The following is a 24,302-nucleotide window of genomic DNA, read 5'->3' as shown; positions in this document are numbered from 1 at the left end:
TTACTCAAACTACAATAAAAGCAAGTAAAAATGATACTGAGAGTTCCCATACTTTCTTCATTCCATTTCTCTTACTGTCATCCTTTTACAATGATCGAAAACTAAGAAATTAACACAAGTATAACAATAATGCTGCTGCTGCTGTTGTGGAGTAGGAACAGACCTGTAGCTGACACTCCAGTGGGTTTTCAAAGGGAGTAAATCACATGAGAGGAGGTTGCCCATCTTTCTACCAAGGAACAGCTAGATGGTAGATTCCAGGTGCATACTTTTGAGCTGGCAGCAAATCCTTTATCACTAAGCCACTGAGTTTCCCATAACAATACTTATTACTATTGTGTGTCATCGAGCCAAAACTCATTCATAGCTGACTCTCCAGCAGGTTTTCAGAGGTGGTATTCTCCTGAGGGGCAGCTGGTGGATTCGAACAGCATGCCTTTGGGGTTGCAGCTCAGCTTCTTACCATTAGACCACCAGATCTCCCTATAACAATATTGGAATTACTAAATTTCACCCCTGATATACTATTCTGTTCCACAATTAAAGCCAGGATCCTTTATTTAGATTTACTTCTTATGTATTATTCATATTCTCCATATCCCCTCTCTCTCTCCCTCCCTCCCTCTCTCTTTTTCTCCCTCTCTCCTTCTCTCTCTCTGACATAATTGTCAAATGGGAACCTATAGCAATTCCCAGAAGCTGTAAATTACATGGGAGTGTTAGCTGCTCCTGTGGAGCAGCTGGTGGATTCCACCGGTCCCCTTTTGGGTTTGAAATGCAACTCCCTGTGCACTAGGCCACAGAGATCCCTTCTGTTATTATTAGTTTTTTCTAATCTGTGGCAGTTACTTGGTCTAACTTTGGTTTGGTCAATTCTTCTATAAAATGTCCCTCAACTTGGGTTTGTCTGATGTTTTCTCATGGTTAATATTTAAGTTGTGCATTTTCAGCAAGAACAGCACAGTGGTAATATTTTGGTTTTCATTAGATGAATCTGATGATAGTAACCTTGATCACTTACATATTGGTGGGGTCTGTCAGGTTTGTTCATTGAGAGTGACAATCTTCTTCTTTGTAATTAATAAATATTTTGGATAAGATACTTTAAGACTGTGTAAATAACCCATTTCTCACAAACTTTCACCCATTTCCTCTAGCATTGGTTCTTGCCTGTAGCAATAATTACAGTGACATTCTAATGGTTATTTTCCATTTCTTTCATTCATCTACATTTATTCACCAGAATTCTTCTCTTCAGAAGAATTGAACTTTCTCCTCCTAGTATTTAGTTAATCATTTATTTATATTATAATATAAAGAATTATTATATTTTTACTTGAAAGCTATCTGTTTTGTATCATTTTCTTCCTTTTTTATTTTTTTTTATGGCACCAACAGTCTTTATCGGTAGCTACAGAGAGAGAAGGGAGCCCAGCTCCTGGTTCTGTGGCAGCGTTTTGAGTCTTGAGCTGTGAACTCTCTAATTTTCTTTTTCTTTTTTTTTTTTTTTTTTTAGTTAACCATGTCCTAAGCAAAGCAAGTGAGCTCTGGTAGCTTAGTGGTAAGAAATGACACTGCCAATGCAAAGGTATGCAGTTTGAATCCACCTTCACCAGCTGCCCCAAGGGAGAAGACGGGCACTCCCCCCGTGTGATTTACTGCCTCTGAGAATCAGCTGGAAGGTCAGCAATAGGAGAGTTCCAACTCCATGGTCCACAGCAATAAGGAGAAAAGCAAATCTGAGTGGTATGCATATTGCTATATGGGTTTCCTGACCACAGCAATGAGAGCAGATGCCCCAGCTTGAGAGAAGAGAGGGGATACTACCCACCAGGACCCCACTTACTGTAACCCATCAGGATCAGCGCTCCAACAAGCATGATCAGAGTCTGTAGAGCATCCGTGTAGATCACAGCAGCCAGGCCACCTGGAAAGATGGGTGAAGAGATGAGGGTCAGGTACTCTGAGAAGGAGTCATGCCGGTAGCAGAAGGAACTCCGGAGGTCAATACCTGACAGAGAAGATGTCTTAGTGTTGAGCTTTTTAACAAAGAGGTCACAATAACTCCACCCTGTGTGCATGTCTGTTTTGCAATATGACTTTGTTGCTCCTTTCTAGTTAATGTAGTTTCTTTTGCTCTTTTTTTAAAAAATAATTTTAATGAAAGTTTACAGAGACTTTACAGTCATTGTTACATTTTTCTCCCAGCCCCTCCCCACCCCCCCCCATTAGCTCTTCTCTTTGAAAAGTAAAAGAAAAATTCTTTCATTGTTATAAAATCCCTCCTCCCAAGCCTTCATTCTGGACTCCTGTTATAACAATAATACCTAATCATATATCCCTTTTAAACAGTTCTTTCCCTCATCTGCTTCAATGCAGCATACATTATTTATCCCCTCTTTCTCAGTCTCCCCTCAACCTTGATGTCAGTCCTGTTTTAGTCCCTCAAGACACTGTTGGTTCTGCCCTCTCTCTTATGTTGTCCTGAGACCACCATGCTTTAAGAAGCCCATTCTACACTAAAGGGAGATGCTGGCCCATGTGGTGGGCATTCTACCCAACACCCCAAGCTAATCGGTCTAGATGCCCTTCCTCTTCAGTGTTTCAAGTAAATCCAAGTGCAACAAATAGAACAGCCAATTGGTGGATCTACAGAACTGTGAAAAACAATAAGCCATTGTTGTTTATTGTTTAAGTCTCTAAATTTAGGTGTGATTTGTTATATTCAAGGAATCCTCCAGGTACAAAGGATGAACCCCCTCAACTGCTCACTAAAAGGTCAAAAAGTTGACAAAAGTTGTTTTGTCAAAACAACTATATCATCTCACCTCAGTAAGAATTTCAAAGTTTAACAGAACAGCAAACCACAAATGTTGGCAAGACTGTGGAGAAACTGGAACCCTTATTCACTGTAGGTGAGAGTGTAAAATGGTGTAACCACTATGGAAGGCTGTATGGCACTTTCTCAAATAGCTGGAAATAGAAATGCCATTTGACCCAGCATTTCCACTACTGGAAATATACTCTAAAGAAACCATAACTGCCACCCAAGCAGATATATGCACACCCATGTTTATTGCGGCTTTGTTCACAATAGCAAAGAGCTGGAAACAACCCAAATGCCCATCAAAAAAACGAACGAATAAAGAAGCTCTGGTACATTCACAAAATAGAATAATATGCTGCATTGAAAAAACAAGGAACTCATGAAATACTACACAAAATGGGTGACCCTGGAGGACATTAGTCATAGTGAAATATCTCAGTCACAATAGGACAAATACTGCATAGTGCCACTGTTGTAAAACGGAACTGACATGAGGGTTGGGGGAAGACTGAGAAAGATGGGATAAATTATGTATACTGCATTGAAACAGATGTGGGAAAGAACTGTTTAAAAGTTATATATAATTAGGTATTATTGGCATAACAAGAGTCCAGAATAAGAGCTGCATAGTAAAGTGGTCTGGGGTGGTGGGGACTGTATAACAGTGAAAGAACTTTCCCCCCCCAAGAAAAAAAGCCATCTGGAGGCAAGGGGGACAGGGAAGAAAATGTGCAACTATTGGAAATCCAAGTTCCTTATAAACTTTCATTAAAATCTCAATAAAGAGAAAATGATCATAGATTTTAGTCCCCTCAGTGGTGCTTCAGAAGAAAGGCCTGATGACCTACTTTAAAAACAGCCATGCACTGCCAACCCAAAGGAACACAGTTTGAGTCCACCAATTGCTCCACTGGAGAAAAATTAGCTATATCCTCCCAGGCAATTTACTGCTTCTGAACACCTGCGGGAGGTTCAGCTATGAATCAGTTCCAAATGAATGGTACATAAGAACAACAAGCACAAGTCTACTGTAATGTGCATGAGAGAGCCAGGAGTCAGAGCAGACTTGATGGCAACCATTTATTTGGTTGTTGATGCCAATGAACAGCAGTAAAAGCTTAATAGTATAACAGTATAATGCTAATGTGGTTCTTGAGCTAGAGTACCTAAGCTGGGAACATATTTACTTTTAACAATGGAGAAAGAGTGATTACGCAAAGGCATTTGACTGTGTGGGTCACGACAAATTGTGGCTAAACTTGAGAAGAATGGGAGTCCCAGAACACTTAGTTGTGCTCATGCAAAATCTGTTGTTGGACCAGGAGGCAGTCTTCAGAACACAGCAAGGAAACACTATGGTTCACAATCAGGAATGGAGTGTGTCTTTTCAATCTATATGCAGAACAGATAATTTGAAAGGCTGGACTTTATGCAGAGGAATGTGACACCTGAATTAGAGGAAGATTTATCAACAACCTGTGTTATGCAGATGATTCAACTTTGCTCACTGAAACTGAGGACTTGAAGCATCTGCATAAAGTCAAGGACTGCAGTTTTCAATATGGATTGAAGTTCAACATCAAGAAAACAGTGATTCTTACCACCGGACCAATTGGCAGCACCATTATAGATGGAGAAGAGGTTGAGATTATCAATAATTTCAGCTTGCTCCGGTCCACAATCAACACTTTTGGAACAAGCAGGCAGAGAGTCAAAAGATGAATTGTATAAGGAAAGTCTGCTATTATGGACCTCTCCAGAGTGCTGAAGTGCAAAGATGTCAGTCTAGAGACTAAGGTGCACTTGATGTATGCCATGGTCTTCACAATTACTTGCTATGCATCAGAGGAGAGCTGGACAATGACTAAGGATTGCAGAAAAATTGATGTTTTTAAGCTATGATGCTGGAGAAGAGTATTAACATATTATGGATTGCCAAGAGAACAAATATGTATGTCCTGGAGAGGGTGAAAACAGGTTGCTCTCTGGAGGCAAGGAGTTTGAAGCTCCTCATCACGTACTTTGGGCATGTGGCCAGGACCAGTCCTTGGAGAAGGGCGTCATGCTTGGGAGGGTGGACTGACAGTGCAGGAGAGGAAGACTCCTGATGAGATGGATTGACACAGAAATGGGGTAATAGGAGCAAGTTTGTTGGAGGCAGTGAGATAGGATAGGGCAGAGTTCAGAGTTTCAGAGTATTGTACATAGAATTGTTATGAGTTGCAGGCAACTCAACAGCACATAACAACAACAACAACACTCAGAGGTCCAATAGGCTTCCTGAACAGGGTCACAAGTATTGCCCCAGAACATTCTAGTTGACTTTGGCAATGAGAAAATTGCTGCAGCAATGATAGAAAAGTGATAGGCATAATTTGTTTTCCCTTCCCTCTGGTAGCCTAGTGGCAAGAAACTGCGCTGTAATCCAAAAAGCACGTGGTTCAAATCCACCAGCTGCTCCTCCTGTGCAATTAACTGCCTCTAAAAACCTGCTATGGGTTCCGACTCTATGGTAAACAACAACAATACGTCTTATTTTTTTTTAAAGTTTGGCTTGCATATCATTTGTTTATATTGTGTTTCATTCTTGTACATTGTTGGTTTTTGTTCGTCCCATCCCTCCACCCACCAGACTCTGCTACCCTGTGATATCCCCTCTCCCTCAATCCCCTTTCTCCTCCCCTTCCCTTTTTGTATATCCATACACATCTCATTGGTTATCCTTCTGTTTTTATGATAATGATCCTCTACAGTATTTGTTCTTATGCACCTGAGTTAGTTCACTCAACGTAATGCTCTTTAGCCTCTCTCATGTTACAACAGTATTTTCAAAATCATTGTTCCCGAGTCCTGCATAGTGTTCCATCATGTGAATGTACCAGAGTTTCTCAGTCTAGTCGTTTGTTGGTGCACATTTCCATGTTCTTGTTGTTGTGAATAATGCTGCTATTGGTGTACAAATCTCCATTTGTGTCTCAGTTCTGTTTTCCTTGAGGTATATTCCTAGCAGTAGACTAGCTGGGTCATATGGAATCTCTATGTTCAGCTCTTTGAGGAAATGCCAAACTGCCTTCCAGAGGGATTGTAAAAGGGATAGGCATCTTGATAGAGCAATCTTTCCAGCCTCTTCCCTTATATCTCTTCTTGTTCTTCCTTCCTTCACAAAAAGGAACATTTAGCTGACATGAACACCTGAGATTGCAATAATCACTGTGCAATTAAATACATTCACAGGAGGGCTGTGTTCAGGGAATTCTCCTTCCTTGCCAGCTGGCGAGCGGCTAGGGCTCTTTCACAAAAGGGAAATCTGATTGAGATTCTAATCTTAGTCCTCTCTTGACCTTTCCTGCAGTCAGCCTGAGTGGGGTGATATCCTGAACTTTGGTACCATCTAAACTTAACATCTCTTTTTTTTTGTGTGCTTGTATTTATTGAACACTTATCATATGTCAGGCATTGTGTTGAATATTCATTCACCAGATATCTTATTCTAAGGCTACAGAGACAAAGCAAACAGCATATTCACTGCCCTCTGGAAGCTTACGGTCTGTCTAGTGGAGGAACCAGACCTCAAACAAGGAAATATAAGCTAGCTATTACCATCATGCCATCCATTACTCCACACTTCAAGCATTTGACCTCCATTAATTCTGAGAACCCCACCAAGGTCTTTCCACACCAAGAACCTTTGCATATCCTAGATTCCCCCACCCCCTTTTCTGTTTAAAACCTCCAATGGTATCTTATGTCACTTAGAACAAAATCTGGGCTCTTCTTCCTTTTAAGGTTGTTGTACCTACTTTCTCCAGTCCTTTCTCCTGTACCTAGAGCTACTTCACAGCCCAATGCCAAGGTAGGAAGGTTCACTGTGGTTTATGTGAATGCCCTCCCACTCCAGCCCCACCCTCAATGCCTTCCTGTTGTTGTTGTGTACCATCAAGTTAGAATCAACCGACAGCTGACCCTCCAACGGGTTTTCAGAGGCAGTAATATCAGGGGAGGAGATTGTTCATTTTTGTCCCACAGAGCATCTGGTGAATTCAAACCTCACACCTTTGGGATTACAGCATAGCTCCTTACCACTAGACTACCAGGGCTCCATATCTTTTTTTCTCGATGGATGACGAAGAGATTGAGATTGTTCACAGCTTCAGTTTGCTCGGCTCCACAGTCAACACTCTTGGCACCAGCAGTCAGGAAATCAAAAAGCGTATCGCGATGGGAAAGTCTGCTGTTAGGGACCTCTCTAAAGTACTCAGGAGCAACAGTGTCTCTCTGGAGACTAACGTGCGCCTGATACAGGCCATGGTCTTTGCAATCGCTTGTTATGCATCAGAGAGTTGGACAATGACTAGGGAGGACAGAAGGAGAGTGGATGCTTTTGAGCTGTGGTGCTGGAGAAGGGTACTGAATGTACCCTGGACTGCCAGGAAAACAAACGGATTTGTCTTGGAGAGGATTAAACCAAGCTACTCCTTGGAGGCAAGGATTCTGGGGCTTCGTCTGACATACTTTGGACATGTTTCCAGGAGGGACGGGTCCTTGGAGAGGGGCATCATGCTTGGGAGAGGTGAGGGACAACGCAGGAGGGGAAGACCCTCTATGAGATGGATTGATTCGGTGACTGGGGTAATAGGGATGGGTGTGTCAGAGGCGGTGCGGTTGGTGCAGGATAGAGCAGGATTTAGGGCTGTTGTGCATAGGGTCGCTATGAGTCGGAAACGATTCGACGGCACATAACAACAACAACAACAACCTACCTACCTACATTTCCATCTATACTTTTATATATATCTATACCAATATATCAAGATATATATATATATATATATATAGATATATATATAGATATATAGATATATATATATATCATGTGTAGAATGCACAGAGGAGAATTATACACAGAAAAAGGTGAACTGCAGAGGATGAATATTTAAAATAAAGTACTTTTGGAGAGTGAAAGTTAATAAGTAGATAAGGTGTGTGATAAGGAAGGTGATGGTGTAGCTATGCAACATTGAGTTGGAACCAACACATAGCTGACCATCCAGCAGGTTTTCCAAGATAATTTAATTGCATGGAGAAAAAAAAAATAATCCATTTTTCTTCCATGGAATAGTTGGTGGATTTGAACTACATGAACTTTGAGATGGCAGTACAGTTCCTTACTCCTACGCCACCAGAGCTTGGTGGTGGTTGTTGTTGTTATGTGCCATCGAGTCGCTTGTAACTCATAGAGACCCTGTGTACAATAGCCCTGAAACCTGCTCTATCCTGTGCCAACTTTACTGTCTCTGATACACCTACCCTCATTACCCCAGTCACTGTATCAATTCATCTCATCAATGGTCTCCCTCTCTTTCTCCGTCCCTCCACCCTCCCAAGCATGACATCCTTCGCCAAGGCCCAGTCCTTCGTTGCAACATGCCCAGAGTATGTCAGATGAAGATTAGATATAATTAATGAATTGAAGGAATCAATTATAATTGTTTTGAAAGAAAATGTCGATGAATGATGAGTGACAAATCAACATGATTTGTAAACATTCACTCAAGTAAAATAATTTTCAAAACCAAACAAACCAGATGCTTTGACCAGATGCTCTGATGACTGTGCTGTGCTCGGCAGGTTCTCAGAGTCTAAGGGGAAAGATGAGGCTGTCAGTCCCCAAGTTCCAGAACTGCCATGGTTGGTGATCCAGCTTTGTATAGTGTATACGAATGCACGTGCTCAGTACTTAGTAGTTCTTCAACAAGTAATGACTGAATGAATAAATAAATAAATGGTAACTTGCTTTATGCTGTTGTTTGTATTTTAAAACATTTTTATCAAACAATTCTCTTCCTTTGGATGATAGCTAAGTGAAATGTTATGCATCTGGGATGGCAGAATAAGGTCCCAAGGCATACCTGTGACAGTGTAGAGCGCTGTAACGGCCAACAGTCCAACTATAGCCAGGTACAAGTCCAGGTGCAAAGACTGTTGAATGAAGATGGCACCTGCATACATATCCACCTGCAATGACATCACGTGGATAGATGAATGAGTGGATAAATGCATCGGCATTTGATGATTAGGTCTTCTGAGACCAGGCTGTATGTAACCTAGATTCTGGAAGACACGTTAAGAGTGGTAAGTCTTCCTTTTTTCCTTTCCTTCATCTTTGCCCAGTTGAGGAGTCTTCAACTGAGGTCCTGAGGACAGTTAGGTTTGAGACCTCCTGCTCTGGGCTAATGCAATAGCCATCTCTCACTAGTCTTCCTGCTTCTTCTCTTAGGCCATATACATGCCATTCTCCATGCTTCAACCTTTATAATATCACTACCACATTATCCTCTTCCTATGACAATTCTTTAATACCTCCCCACAAACCCCAAGATAGTTTCAACTTTACAATCTGTGTGCCTCTTAAAACCAATTTCTTTGACTTCATATTCCCAGTCCTCCCAAATGCTCCCAAATATTCCCTTAACAAATCATGCTCTTCCATGCCTCCAAGCTCTTGCTTGTTTTTGTTCATCTATCTGGACTTTCAGTCTTCCCCCCCCCTTTTTTTAATTAATTTTAATGAAAGTTTACAGAGACTGGTTTCCAGTCATTCATTGTTGCACTTTTCTCCCTGTCCACTCCCTCCCCCGCAGTCTTCCCTTTTCAAACCAGTAAGCCCTGATTAGAAACTTCCCTGGGGAAGTGTTCCCTCCATCGGTACCTTCCCACTAGTCTATGAGCTGGTGTTCTAGAAAAGAGCCTGTATCTTTGCTCCTCATAACTGGAGCTGGCAAAGACTCAATTCTTGTTATTTGGGTTAAATTGGATCTTTTCTGTCCTATAGCCCCACCACATTTGGCAGCCGAGAGAGAAGGCAGCCTCAGTTGGAGTCAGGCTTGACGGCAGGACCCCAGGTAGCCACTTTTTATTATTTTCTGTATCAGCCAATTTGAAAAGCAGTTTTGGGCAGCCCATCAGCACATCTTATTAACAACCTATGACTGTATAATCCCAGGAGGGAGCTAATAGTCCCACCCCAGGGCTTTGGGAGTTGGGTCCCATTAGTGACTCATGTCACCTAGAGAAGGAGCTTTGAGAGGTGGAAATGACTGTCCTTCTATATCCTATACCTCGGCTTACCCTGTAGAGAGTCCTAGCAACTTAGTGGTAAGGAATTGCACAGCCAACCCAAAGGTGCACAGCTTGGATGCATGGGAGAAGAATGGACACTCCAACTTACTGTTCTGAAAACCTACTGAAGGGCCAGCTATGAGTCAGTTCCATACTCAACAGCACAAAACAACAACAACAAAGGCTTACCCTCCAGGGAGCTCTGGTGGCTTAATGGCAAGAAACTGAGCTGCCAATCCAAAGTTAAACGCTCCACCAGGTTGCTTCAGGGGAGAAAGAAGGGCAGCTAACAGCTTACCCTCACCCTGTGCTCAGCGCCCTTTGGGCAGAGGCCCTTCTCCCCTCCCTGAGTGCTGCAAGAGGAGGAGAAAGTGTGTGAGGAGGAGACACCACCACCACCCCAGCACGGACTGAGACTTCACTTGCCCCACACTCCAGGCATGACGCGAGGCTGCCTTACCGAGATCTTGGTGAAGATGTATATAAACAGGTAGAGAACAGCCAAGATGATGGGAATCCTGTTGCTGCCAAATCGTTTTCTTAGGTATTCCGGCATCGTAGTGACCTGGGGCCAGAGTAGAACTTATGGCACCCAACCAACACCACCTCCCTTGCACCAGCTTTTCCTGTCGCCTCCCTCCCAAGCAAGCACAGAAAGGTCTGTTGTCGTTGTTAGGTGCTATTGACTTGTAGCGACCTAATGAACAACAGATCTGAACCCTGTCCTATTCTGTGCCATCTCATCAGCTGTTGTCACCCCTGAGCCCATTGCAGCAGTCACCGTGTCAAGCCATTTCATTGAGGGTCTTCCTCAACCAGAAAAATCTATTAGGGAATCTCAACTAAACATTTAACAAGGGAGGAGAAAACAGGGTGATATAATAAGATATTGGGGTCCAGTACAACGATGTGTATCATATTTCCCAAATACTTTAATTGTTGTTGTTGTTACATGCCACCGAGTTGACTGTGACTCAGCACTCATCCTAGTTTTTGCCACATCATGGATTATTATCAAATGTTTTCATTTATACCAACACACATTATTTTAAATAAACTTACCTAAAAGGAAAGTGGCAGCCACTTCCTAAACCACATGCCTCTGGAAACTCTATGAACTTGGAGGAATGACAATAGTTTTAGAAAGGCTTCAGGCCTTTTGTTCATAGGGTCACTATGAGTTGTGCTCGACTCGACGACAATCAACAACAACAACAGCGAAAGGAAACTAAATCACTCATGTAATGAAAAATGAGGATTACTTGCCCTAAATTTAAGAGAACCAACAAAAAAATAAATACTTGGATAATGAATAAATAAATCCATTTCTTTTTGGTTCTTCCTAGCGGTTTACTGCTGCACACCAAGGGAACTGTTCTGGTTGTTGATAATTCTTTCTTTGTAAAAGAGCTTAAGAGCGAGGAGAGTTGTTGGAGAAATAATGGGACAGTATTAAAGGCATTCTAGTACCAATAAGAGACATTTCCTTTAAAGTCGCTGAAAAGAAGTGAAAGGCAAGAGAAAGAAGAATAACTTCACTCTGTGTGTGGCTCAGTGTCCTTGACTACATCTTGGTCTGATAACTACAATAATCTCAAGTATTTCCATTGACCCATATTCCAAACTTTAGGAAAATTGCTTTGCTATAAACTTTTAGCCTGGTTATCAGACGCAAGGAAATCTAGAAACTTAACAGGCCAGTTCCAGAAAGAGTAGGGTGATTAGAGATCACCATCCCTGAGGAAACACGGAATCATGGTCGCATCACCAGGCCCTGGTGGAGTGCTCATAGCGTAGTCTGTAGGAGATGTGCGGCTAACACAAAAGGTGGTGCCTCTCTGACAGTTCGAATCCCCCAGAGCCTCCTCAGGAGATAAATGGGTAATCTCTGGTGAAATTTACATCTTTGAAAAACCTGCTGGAGGTTCAGATTTGAGTCAGTTCTGACTCTACTGGCAATGAAGGTATTTGGGGTATTCAAGCCCTCTAACTTCCCCAGGGGCGGAACCTTGGTGCTAAGAATTAATATTCATGCTATATTTTTCTTGGGTTTGGAAGTGTCTTTCTCCAGTCTCCCTACCCACAGATTTAGGGTTGACTCTGGTTCCCGTTGTTCACAGAGTTGTTCTGAGTTGCAGTCAGCTCAACCGCACCTAACGGCAAAACCTGGGAGGTACTAGACCTAACGGCAAAACCTGGGATTTCAGACCAACGGCTGTTCTTCTGTACTAGAACTTGGATGGGAAAGATGACAGAATACCACTTCTTGCAGGAATATTTGCAGCATCTCCAGGCAATTATCGCTGCTGAGCTATTTCCACAACTCAGGGAGGAGGCAACAGTGAGCCAGGAGCTGAAGTGTACATTCTAAGGTCAGACTGTACAAGCTGAGGAGTCTCATAGAGGCTGATGATGGAGAAACTTGAAGGGGACACGGGAAGAGATTAGATGGCCAGACATAGTTCAAGAACAGTAAAGTGGCCTAATAGTACTATCTGGGTGGTGGATAGATATAGGAATGTTCAGTGTAACATAATTTCACATTTTTTGCAAGTTGAAATTTTTCATAATAAAACAAACTCAGGAACAAATGGATTTTTTGCAATAGGAAAAAAAAAAAAAAAGACCTGCTGTCCTATTAAAAAAAAAAGGCAAACAACCAAACAAACCAATTTCGGATCTCGAACCTCATAAATGTCTTTGATTTGTTTTAAAGGAAAGACAGCAGGAATGGTCGAAGCACATTGTGCTGAACGCTGGCGTGCTCTTAAGGAGTAAGTGCATCCTCCTAATTAGCAAAAGCGTTCAGATAGGTGGACCAAGGGAGACACTCCCGCAGTGGCTTGGCTATCTTATCTGTGAATGACAACTCCCAGCTGGCCTTGGTTGAGGACTCTCCTGTTATTGATTGACAGCCTTTATTGTCAGTTAACCTTCATTTTAGTCTAGAAAGAAGGATCCTGGGACGTCTGTCTTAGGTCTTCAGAGATCACAAGTTTTAAAATGTGCTAAGAGAGGAAGGAGGGATGAGTCATTGGGAAGCAAATATAAAGTATAAAGGATAACAAAACTGACAACGAACATAAATGATTTTTTAAGACTCTTTCTTCAAAAAGTCAAAAGTAAGGGGAGCTCTGGTGGCCTAGTGGCAAGGAGCTGCAACTACAATCCCAGAGGAGCACGGTTCGAATCCACCAGATGCTCTGCCGGGGAAGGAGGGACAATCTCCTCCTGTACCAGTCAGATCTGATGTGATGGTACACTCACACAAAAATAATAAAAAATTTAAAAAGTGGAAAAAAAAAAGTCAAAAGTAACATCATTTTGCCACAAAAGTTTTGGCAGTTCCCATCAGTCAAAAATGCCTTGATTATTGTAGTTTTGTGCACAAAGAAAGAAACACTTCATTTTTTTTTTTAATTTAAAAGCTTTAACATATAATGCCTTAAATGTTTAGAAGAGACTGGATTTAATTTATTAAACTTTTTTTTTTTTAGCCTAAGCTTCTTCCAGCCTCAGAATAGCGCAGGCAAACTGTCAGTGCTGGTTACAAGGTGGACACTGGGAAGGACAGGACTCCTGATTGGCTCACTATGCACCATCTCTCATCTGTGTCTGTCTACTGGGAGATAGGGAGGGATGATGGTTGGAGAGAAGGGAATATTTACCTTCCCAAAGGCTCACCTCATTTCAGTTCCCCAGTAGCCCTCAGACTTACCCGACCAGCAATGTAGATGGGTAGAAAGATCCATGACAACATCAGCACAGAGAACAAACCCTGTTCAAGGAAACACAGGCAGTACTCAGCCCCAAGCCCACACCAAGATGGCAATGTGAATTTGCCTCTCTTCTGTGGGCACCTGGCCTGAACTTTGCCTCCGTCTCAATTCTCACCCACTGAATGCTCCCTTTCCCTGGGCTTCGTATCTCCATTTGTAAAACGAGGCAAAGGAGATTAGATCGGGAAGGATGGAAATAGGAGCCTTCTGTGTCTCTTTCTGTCTCCTCTGGCTTTTGTTAAACTTCCCATGTTAATCGCTGTCATTCAGTTGCTCTCCTTCTTTCCCTTGGCAGTGGTTAAAACACAGGCTGTGAGGTTAGACGAGTCTAGACTCAACGAATAGATCCAGGGGGTGTTTGTACATGAGCTCTGAGACTCATTTCCCTCATTTATGAAACAGGAGTGAAGGTCTCACTGGGTTGTTGTGAGTAATCAGTGAGATGACATTTACTTAAGCACTCGCTATATGGAGTTCTGTGGTGGTAAGAAGCTGCGCTGCAATCCCAAAGGCAGGCAGTTCGAATCCATCAGATGATCTGGGGACAAGGATGGGCAATCTCCTTCCATGCATTTTACTGCCTCTGAAAACCCACTGGAAGATCGGCTATGAGTTGGCCAGCTTTGAGTTGACTCTAACTCAACAACACACAGTAACAAAGCCCTCACTATAAATCAGGCCCTCCTGTGTACCCTTTATAAGCATTAACTCATTATGGTTAATTTTATACATAAAGAACTAGGAGTTCAGAGGCATTAAATAAATTGTCCAAGGTTAAGCAACTTGTAAGTATTGGAAGCCAGGACGTGAACACTGACAGTCTAGTTTGATAACATGGCAATGAATGTACATGCTTTGGTCTATGCCCGGCATAGAGTAAGCACTTTAAAAATGCTAGTCATTATAATTATGAAGAGAATTATTAACACGTACACCTCACTCAGTGATGAAAACCATATCTGGAATAAACCCTGTACATAGAGTGGTCCTGTTACTTGGGTACTTGTGGGACAGGAAAATGGTCTAGAGTCACTAAGCCACATAGTTTTTGTGATGACCAATTGAGGTATAAAGTAGACAGCAATAACTTCTAACCCCATGATATTTTCCTTTTCTTGAACCTACAAGAAATTGATTCGTAGTCTTCTTTTCCACATTCATATTTTGGGATTATAGTCCAGGATTTGCAGATTAAGACAGATAAAGATTAGTTTACCAGGGCTCCTTGTTTGTTTTGTTTTATTCTCATGAAGCACCACGTCATTGTTAAAAATGAGACAGTCACACAGCCTTCTCCCTGAATGTATTTACGAAGTAGAAAGTGAGATGACTATGCCCTGGGTAAGAAAAAAATAAATAAATTTACTCACGTTAAGTTCATAAGCAGATGCAGAAATACCCGTGGCAGCACCAGACCCTGCCAGGCCAATAAAATGTCCACTTCCAACATTGCTGGCAAACAGAGACGCACCCACCTGCGGTGAATTGAATGAGTCAGATCGTGGAGCTGAGACCTGCAGTAGGTACATTCTAGATTCTTCCTTTGCCCTAAAGGGGCAGGGGTAGAAGAGCAAATGGGCCAGATAGAGTCCTTTTTATTAGGTGTTTTGGTGCAGATTAACAAAAGACTCATTCCTCAAGACTCTCTGACTTCCACCATCATAAATTGGCTCAGTTAATATGTACATCATATGTGATATGTGAAGTACACCGTCTAGGGTTATGTGAAGGGAACTCAGATGGCTTACTGGTAAGGAGTTTTACTGCCAACCCAAAAGCACAAGGTTTGAAACCATCAGCGGCCCTTTTGGAGAAGGATGAACAAATATTTTCTTGTGATTTGTAGCCTCTGAAAAACCCACGAAGCATCAGTGATGACTTGGTTCTGACTGGACAGCACATAACAACAACAACAACAGGGTCGTGTGAAGCTGTAGTCTTTGATCTTCAGTAATTATGTCAAGTCTTAGAGCATTCAAGACCGAAATTGCCAACAATTGAATTTTCTTTGGATCCATAATCAACACAGCAGTCACAAAATCAGAGGATATGTTTCATTGGGGAAATCTGCTGTCATGGACCTCTCCAAAGTTCTAAAGAGCAAGGATGTCAGTTTAAAGCCTAAAGTGCACCAGATCCAATCCATAGCATTTTGCATTTCTTGGTATGCTTCTAAAAGTTTGATAATTAATAATAGAAACGGAAGAATTCTTGATGCCTTTGAATTGTGGTGTTGGTGAAGAGTATTGAACTATGGACTGCCAAATCAACAACAACGAAAACAACAAACACACTACCGATCTTTGAGGAAGTACAATCAGGGTGCTTCTTGGAGAAAAGACGGGGGAAAGTCATTTCACTTACTCTGGGAGGGGCCAGTGCTTGGAAGAAGACATCATGGTGGGGAAGGATCAGTGAAAGAGAAGAAGACCTCTCAGAGAGGAAAGTCACTGGATTGTCACAGTGATTTCAACAGTGGGATTAAGCATGGCTGATATAATGAAGATAGCACAGGATAGGGCAAGGTTCTGACTGGTTGTTCATTGGGTTGCTGCGAGTCATGGTTGGCTCAATAGCACCTAATAATGACAGAATTGTGTAGTGTGTAACTTAAACAGCTGTGTGTAACATCCTGGGGTGTAGGAAGGATGGCAGGAAAGTGCTTCTTTATGTGAATCAGGACATCTGTGCTATTCCATAACTCTGCTTCTAACTTATCAAAATAGATAGCTCTTCTCCTGGTAGAACTCTATATGACGAAGATGGCACTGGATGACCTCACTGTAAGGCCTGGGCAGCAGAACAAGGTGAGGTCCTTTATAGTCTCTCTCTTGGTAATTTGGAACTATGACACAGTCTCCACTGGGCCTTGGACTGTTGTTATTGCTATTGTGTACCATTGAGTCAGAACCAACTCATAGGTGACCCTCCAGTGGGTTTTCAGAGTAAATCGCAAAGGAAGAGACTGCTCACGTTTCTCCCATGGAGCAGGGGGTAGATTCGAACTGTGTGCCTTTGGGTTGGGAGTGCACCTTCTAGAGGTACATAAACTAAGGAGAGGTGTGTGTGTGTGTAGTTAAGGAGAGACATGTTAAGCCATGTGCTCATCATCATCATAAGTCTGCTGAGACTATGAAGGAGATATATAAAGGCAGACCAAGTAAGTGTGGTGTAGAACCAGAGAGGGAGAGAGAGACAGAGAGTTGTTTGGGTCTCCCACTGGCTTTATAATTTCTGGTTCTAATCCACTGATAAGCCTAGGGTCAGTCCCAGTATCATTTTGATGACTGGTCACCAGTAACAAATAAACCAAAACCCAGCCCAAAACTCATTCCCATTGAGACAGAATTGACTTATAACTAACTCGTTGACTCTAATTTGTAGTGACCTCATGTGTGTAAAGTAGAATCACATTCTATAGAGAATGACATTCAATAGTTGCTTTTTTTGGAAGCACATCATCAGAAGTTTCTTATAAAGTACCTCTAGGTGGGCTCAAACCTATAGCTCTATAGCTCTAGTTAGTGGCTAAGTTCAAAAAAGCATTTCATTCAGTCTGCATGTGGAGGACAGGTAACAGACAGGTGGTATTGCAGATGAGACCCCATCACCTCATCCAAAACCTCTGCTTTATTCCCTGGAAGCAGCATGAAACCTAGACCCCAATCTTGACTTAGTAGCTGGATGACCTTGAAAAAGCCAGTTAACTATTCTAAGCTGCAGTGTCCAATCTTTAAAATTGGAATAATAATGATAGTACTCCAAGGAACTGTGAGAAACATTATCTATCTATCTATCTATCTATATACATATACATATATATATAGTTGTTGTTGTTGTTGTTATGTGCCGTCGAATCGCTTGCGACTCATAGTGACCCTATGTACAACAGCTCTAAACTCTGCTCTGTCCTGTGCCAATTGCACTGTCTCCGACACACTCATCCCAATTGCCCCAGTCACCGAATCAATCCATCTCCCAGAGGGCCTTCCCATCCTGCGCCTGCCCTCCACCCTCCCAAGCATGATGTCCTTCTCAAAGGACCGGTCTTTCCTTACAACATGACCCAAGTATGTCAGACAAAGTCTCAGAATCCTTGCCTCCAAGGAGCAGCCAGGTTTAACCCTCTCTAGGATGAATCTGTTTGTTTTCCTAGCAGTCAATGGTACCCTCAGCACTCTTCTCCAACACCAAAGCTCAAAAGCATCAATTCTCCTTCTATCCTCCCTGGTCATTGTCCTGCTTTCTGACACCTAACAAGTGATTGCAAAAACCATGGCCTGTACCAGATGCACCTTAGTGTCCAGAGACACACCATTGCTCTTCAGTACTTTAGAGAGGTCTCTAACAGCAGACTTTCCCATCGCAATACATCTTTTAATTACATATACATATACATATACATCATATACATATGGAAGTTATGGATGAGAAAACCCTTATAAGTTGTGTAAGTCAGTTCTTTCTCCGTGGCAATGAGGCTTTGAGGTTTTTAGTTTGTTTGTTCTTTAGATTTTATATTGATGAATAATGCAGACTGAAGACTATAGGTTCTGAGCTTCATCAAGAAATGCTTCAAGTCCTTTTCATTTTCCGCCAGTAAAGTTGTGTCATCTGCCTATCGCAGGTTATTGATGAGACGTTCTCTAATCTTGATGCCACATTCTTCTTCTCAAATGATTTTCCAAAGCAATTTAAGAGAAACTTCGAGGCTACCAGGTCAAGGCCCTAGGAAACTGGTACCTTCCATTTGTACCTTCTTGGAAGTCATCTGCTTTATAAAGAAGCTCGGGTTGGGTCACTGAATGATGAAAGAGCATACTAGGAGAGATAATTCCAACCATCTCTGTTAAGAGACTCTGTCATGTGGGTGAGGCTATCTTGAATCTTACAGGCCAGGCTAGCCACTAGCAAAATGCAACTTCAGGAGTGAGTCCGAAGGAGATCCCCAGAAGAATTACCAACCTACAGGACATTATTAGTTATAATTGTAAATAGTAAATAGTAAACATTGTAGCTATGGTGTGCCCAAGGTTTTGGGTGGTTTTCCCCCTTCTTCTTAGTATTCATTGATTACAAAAAACAAAGCTAAGATACTAAAACTTTCATTCCTTTCTGACCTAAGGGAGGATAATCTAAAGAGAATTAGCAAAGAAATGGCCCCAGAATAAATGCAAGGAAGCAGGTCTAATCCAACTGGCTGGTCTGCTGTGTTCTTGCTGACTCTTAGGAAACCAGCATCATCACAGAGGCCACCAGATCAGCTTTCCCTTATATTCTTTCCTTTGTGACCTCTAACACAAATGTACTATCTGCATTGCTGTTTGCTTTTATTTTACTGTAAATGGATATAAGTTCATATAGTATGATTGAAGTTGACAACACAACTTATGTGAAAAACCATTATTTCAAATAAAGTGAAAACTAAAAAGGCTGAAAATTCTAGCAAAGTCCTCTAGGATGTCAAAATTGCTGAACCTGAATACCCTCTTTGTGAAATAAGGCAGAAGTAGAAAGTTGGTAAAGACATATTAACATCAAACTTGGACTTCTCCTTTCAAGTAATTTGGGGGATTGGCAAAGAATCAGAAAGTGAGTATTGTTCTCGCTATTCATCTTAGTTGGACCCACAATTAACACCTTTGGTACCGGCAGTCAGGAAATCAGGAGACTAAGGAGTGTCTGATTCAGCCCGTGATCTTTCTAATCACTTGCTATGCGTCTGAGAAGTGGACATGAATAAGCATGACAAAAGAACTGATGCCTTTGAGCTGTGGTGTTGGAGAAGCAGGCGGAACATCCATCGAAGAACCAGAAGAACAAACACATATATTTTGGAGAGGGTACAGCTAGAATGCTCTTTTGAGACAAAGATGATGAGACTTCATGTCACATACTTCGGTCATGTTGCTCTGAGGTGCTGTTCTTTGGAGAGGAACATGATGCTGGAAAGGTAGGGGTTTGGTGAAGAAGAGGAAGACCCTTAACCATGTGGATTGACATGGTCCCTGCCACAATGAGCTCTAAAATGTCAGAAAGTGTGAAGAAATGTACAGGGTTCAGATCTGTTGTTCACAGGGTCACTGTGGGTTGTACCCAATTCCATGGCACCTAACAACAACAATTTCACTTGATGCTACAAATGTTATGTCTTTATGCAATAGGGGGGTGGGGGAAAGCTTTGGAATTGGTTAATTATACTTTGGGAAACACTGCAGTTCTTGGTCTTACTAAAAATGGAAAATAGGCGGTATTTCCCTGGTCTGTCCCTCTGCCTGTTTCTCTCTCTGCGAACCAAGGAATCTTGCCCGGGAAACCCTTTAACAAAGCTTCTTAAGCTTAAAAAAATAGGAAAATACTTTCCCTTTTATTAATTCAAATATCTTCTCTTTCTTTTAGAATATCAGAAAGACATATATTATCCTTGATCATTTACCCAAAGAAACTATTAATGGGAATGTAGAGTTTATTTGTGTTCTCAGCACCTATTTTTTCTCCTCCTGTTAGTGACCTCCAACTTTCCTTCAGAGTTCAGCACTGACGACGTTCTACCCTCTCAGCTTAGACATTGAACGTGAGACCCAGGCTTTCTCAGCCCATTAGACTGTGCCTAGTCACAGTGTTTTTGCTCTCAAATGAATACGAGATGCAGTCAGAGGTGGGATAGTCATCATGACCGATGTCTTGAAGGAAGGTGCTCTTCATACACCGAGAAGATGAACAGTCTGAGGTACTGTGCACCAACATGTGAAAGGAGAGCCTGTCTGAAATTAGCACCCGTTCAGAAGAGATCCTGACAGATAGTGTTGAATAGTGAGTGACTTAAACAGCACCAAAAACCACTTACCGGCCACCACACCATGTCCCCTCCTGCCAAGAAGTAACCTTTCACTGTATCTCTTTTGGTCTTCACTGTGGACTGAAATGAAGAAGAGAGAAATGTTAGCAATTGGAACCATTCAAAAATTCTAGTTTTCTCCTCAAATATGTTTAGTGTGACACATGGTTTTAAAGAAATTTGAATGTGAAGAGCTTTAGAGCAGACACAAACTCTCCAACTCAAACAGTTCCTGCCTCCGAAGTTTTTTGCAATCTGTCTAATGCTCTACTCCACTTTTGCTGTTGTTGTTATATGTCTTCAAGTCAATTATGAACAATAGCTCTGAACTCTGTCCTAGTTTGTGCAAATCTCACTGTCTTTGACTTATCTTCTCCTATTACCACAGTCACTGTCAATCTATCTCATCCAGGGTCTCCCTCTCCTGCATTGACCCTTCAGTCTTCCAAGCACGATATCCTTCTCCAAGGACTGGTCTCTCCTGGCAACCTTTCCAAAGTATGTGAGAGGGAGTTTCAAAATCCTTGCCTCCAAAGAGCAGTTTGGTTTCACCCTCTCCAGGACAGTCCCCACCTCATAAGTTTTTTGTAACCTGCCTGCTCCACCAGACGGTTGAATTTTAGGCCCCGGGGTTGTCTTATCTTAGAAAGCTTATAATGCACTACTCTCCTGGGAACTGGACAAAGAATAAGAATGAAAGAAGGAAAATTGATGCTTCTGAACTGTGGTGTTGGGGAAGAATATGGAATATTCCATGGATATTAGAAAGAAAAAACATGTGTCTTAGAGAAGGTATAGCTGGAGTGCTTCTTGGAGGCAAGTTGGTGAAGCTTCCTCTCATTTATTTTGGGCATTTTGCTTGAAGAAGGATATCATCGCTTGGAAAGGTGGGGTGATAGTAAGGAGAAGATGACCCCCAAACCAGGCATATTGACATAATGACTGCAGCAATGGCCTCGAGTGTGTCAGAGATTGTGAGGTTGGCACAGGACAGGACAGAATTCAGATCTGTTGTTCCTAGGTTTGCTCTGAGTCTTTACTCAACTTGACACCTAACAAAAGCATATACTAGATAGTAAATAGGGAGCTCTGGTGGCCTAGTGGATATAGAGTTGTGCGGCTGATCCAAAGGCAGTGGTTTGAATCTACCAGCTGCTCCATGGGAGAAATAGGGGCACTCTCTCCTGTGTGACTTACAGCCTCTGAAAACCTGCTGGAGGATCAACTATGAGTCATTTCTGACGCAATGACAATGAATTGAATTGAAACGCTAAGTAATTGTTTTATTGGCATTCACTCATCTTAATATTTACAAACCTACATGAGGTAGATATTGTTAGGCCACACCACAGATGAAAAAAATGGGGCTCTGATGCAGTGATATCTAATATTGTACTTGTTATTAGTGACAGGGTTGGGAATCCAAAGCCAGGTCAATCTGATGTTCTGTCTAGAGACATTACGGTCACTAGCTTGTGCTAAGGTGGATGCTCTGCAGGAATAGTCAGTAGGAGTTGCACGGTTCAAATCTACCTGCAGCTCCTCTGGAGAAAGATGGGTAATTTCCTCTCATGCAAGCTACAGCCTCCAAAGAATCTACCAGAGGGAGCTCTGGTGGCCTAGTGGCAAGAAGCTGCACTGCAACCCCAGAGGTATGGAGTTCGTATCCACCAGATGCTCTGCTGGAGAAGGAGGGACAATCTCCTTCTTTACCAGTCAGATCCGATTAGACGGTGCACACACAAAAATAATAAAATAAAATATCTGCTGGAGGATCAGCTATGCATTGGCTCCAATTGTACAGCAATGAGTTTGAGGGTTTTAAAACTAATTTCTGTTGGATTAGTTGTTTAACTTCTCGGAGACTCTGTGAGTAGAATTTCGTGAGGGTATTCTTACTCTGATTAAGAGGCAGCACAAAGTAGTATTATCTCTTCCAGCCCCAATAATTGATCTCACTGTGTAGAACAGATAGCTCTGGTAACCTACTGGCAAGGAGCTATGCTGTCATTGCAAAGGTGTGCAGTACGAGGCCACCAGCGGCTCCACTGGTGAGAAGGATGGGCATCTCCTCCTGTGTGATTAAGTGAAAACTCTCCCTAAGGTCAGCTATGAGTCGGTTCCGACTCTATGGTACACAACAACAACAACATGTAGAATAGAAACAGAGTTTTTGGCTCCCTCCTGCTAACCTCTGACACAGGAAGTATTTTCTAAGAATCAAGAACTGCCACTTTTTTCTTTTTTTTCTGCTTTAGAGAACTGTTTATTGTTTAAAAATCATAACTGAAGCATCAAAAAATGTACAACCCTACACATCCCAATTCCAGCCCCCACTTCCTGAGGGAAGTGCAGGACTGTTTAGAACTGTCACTTTTATTCACTTCCTTTTCTGCTATGTCCTAAAGTTTGGCTTCATTCGTGTCTTTACAGAGTCCTTTCCTTCTTTCCCCTATTCTTTGTTTTCCCCTTTAACTCTTTTGCACGACCTGCCTTTCACTAGCCATGACTCTGTTTTATTGCCTTAATAAATCTTTTTCACTTGTTTTGCTAAATTTTTTAAAAAAATAGAACTCCCTATGTTTAAAGGAAGAAATTACCCATGTTTTTCCCAGATTAACTGGTGGATTTGAACAACCTACCTCTGGGCTGACGGTGCAATTCCTTACCCATTAGACCACCAGAGTTCCCTAGACATTATTACTTTAGCTTCATTAATAAAGAATGGCTGCTTGGAACAACGTGCTTTACAAGGTTTATCTACATAGGAGCAAATTGATAATGTTAGTGTTGTTGTTAGGTGCATTCAAGTCGAGTACAACTTATAGTGGCCCTTATAGTGAGCAACAGATCTGAACCTTGTTGTATCCATGCCATCCTCATCATCTCCTACATTCTTGATGCCATTGCTGCAGTCACTGTGTCAAGCCATCTCATTGAGGATCTTCCTTTTTTTCATTACCTTCCACTTTTCCAAGTATGATATCTATTTCCAAGGAAAATTGTTGTTGTGCACCATTGAATTGGAATTGACCCATAGCTGACACTCCAGCGACTTTTCAGAAGCAGTAAATTATATGGGTGGAGATTGCCCATTTTTCTTCTGTAGTGCAGCTTGTGGATTCAAGCCACAAACCTTCGAGTTGGCAGCCACTGGGCCGCCAGAGCTTCCTCTAAGGACTCGGCCCTCCTAACAACATGCCCATTGTATGTGTGATGAAGCTTCACCATCTTTGTATCTAGGGAGCACTCTGGTTGCACTTTGTCCAAGTTGAATCTGTTGATTCTTTTGGCAGTCCATGGACCAAGATTAGATAGGGATCTTAGAGGGCAGTAAGATTACGTTAGTGGAAAAAAGATCTCAGAAAGCGAAAGTGAGAATTGTTCCTGAATTCAAAAGATGTACTCAGTATCACTAAATTGTACATGTAGAAATTGTTGGATAGGAATATTTTATTTTCATATATTCTTAACAATAGCAAAAAGAAAATACATTATATATGTCATATATTGTTGTTGTTGTTATGTGCCATCGAGTTGCTTGCGACTCATAGCAACCCTATGTACAAGAGCTCTAAACACTGTTCTATCCTGTGCCGACCTAGCCATCTCAAATGCACTCATTCCCACCACTCCACTCACTGAATCGATGCATCTCATTGAAGGTCTTCCTCTCCTTCGCCATCCTTCCACTCTCCCAAACATGATGTCCCTCACCAAGGACCAGTCCATCTTTGCA

At 42.0% G+C, this 24,302-nt stretch overlaps 1 protein-coding gene across 1 annotated transcript in view; it reads right to left on the bottom strand.

The window, feature by feature from the left end:
* SLC5A11 (solute carrier family 5 (sodium/inositol cotransporter), member 11) overlaps positions 1 to 24,302 on the bottom strand; it is a 79,035-nt gene that overhangs the window by 52,421 nt on the left and 2,312 nt on the right. Inside the window, exons 2-7 of the mRNA XM_006902047.1 lie at positions 20,573 to 20,644; positions 15,096 to 15,200; positions 13,665 to 13,724; positions 10,407 to 10,511; positions 8,737 to 8,842; positions 1,847 to 1,927 (exon numbers count right to left, since the gene is read on the bottom strand). Of these exons, the coding sequence (XP_006902109.1) occupies positions 1,847 to 1,927; positions 8,737 to 8,842; positions 10,407 to 10,511; positions 13,665 to 13,724; positions 15,096 to 15,200; positions 20,573 to 20,644 (529 nt within the window). The remainder of the gene's footprint in view (positions 1 to 1,846; positions 1,928 to 8,736; positions 8,843 to 10,406; positions 10,512 to 13,664; positions 13,725 to 15,095; positions 15,201 to 20,572; positions 20,645 to 24,302) is intronic.

The sequence above is a fragment of the Elephantulus edwardii genome, unplaced genomic scaffold (assembly GCF_000299155.1).
Source record: "Elephantulus edwardii isolate Elephantulus edwardi_28Jun2011 unplaced genomic scaffold, EleEdw1.0 scaffold00361, whole genome shotgun sequence".
NCBI lineage: Eukaryota > Metazoa > Chordata > Mammalia > Macroscelidea > Macroscelididae > Elephantulus > Elephantulus edwardii.
Note: the sequence above shows the minus strand (reverse complement) of the source record. Positions and strands in the feature narration are given on the sequence as shown.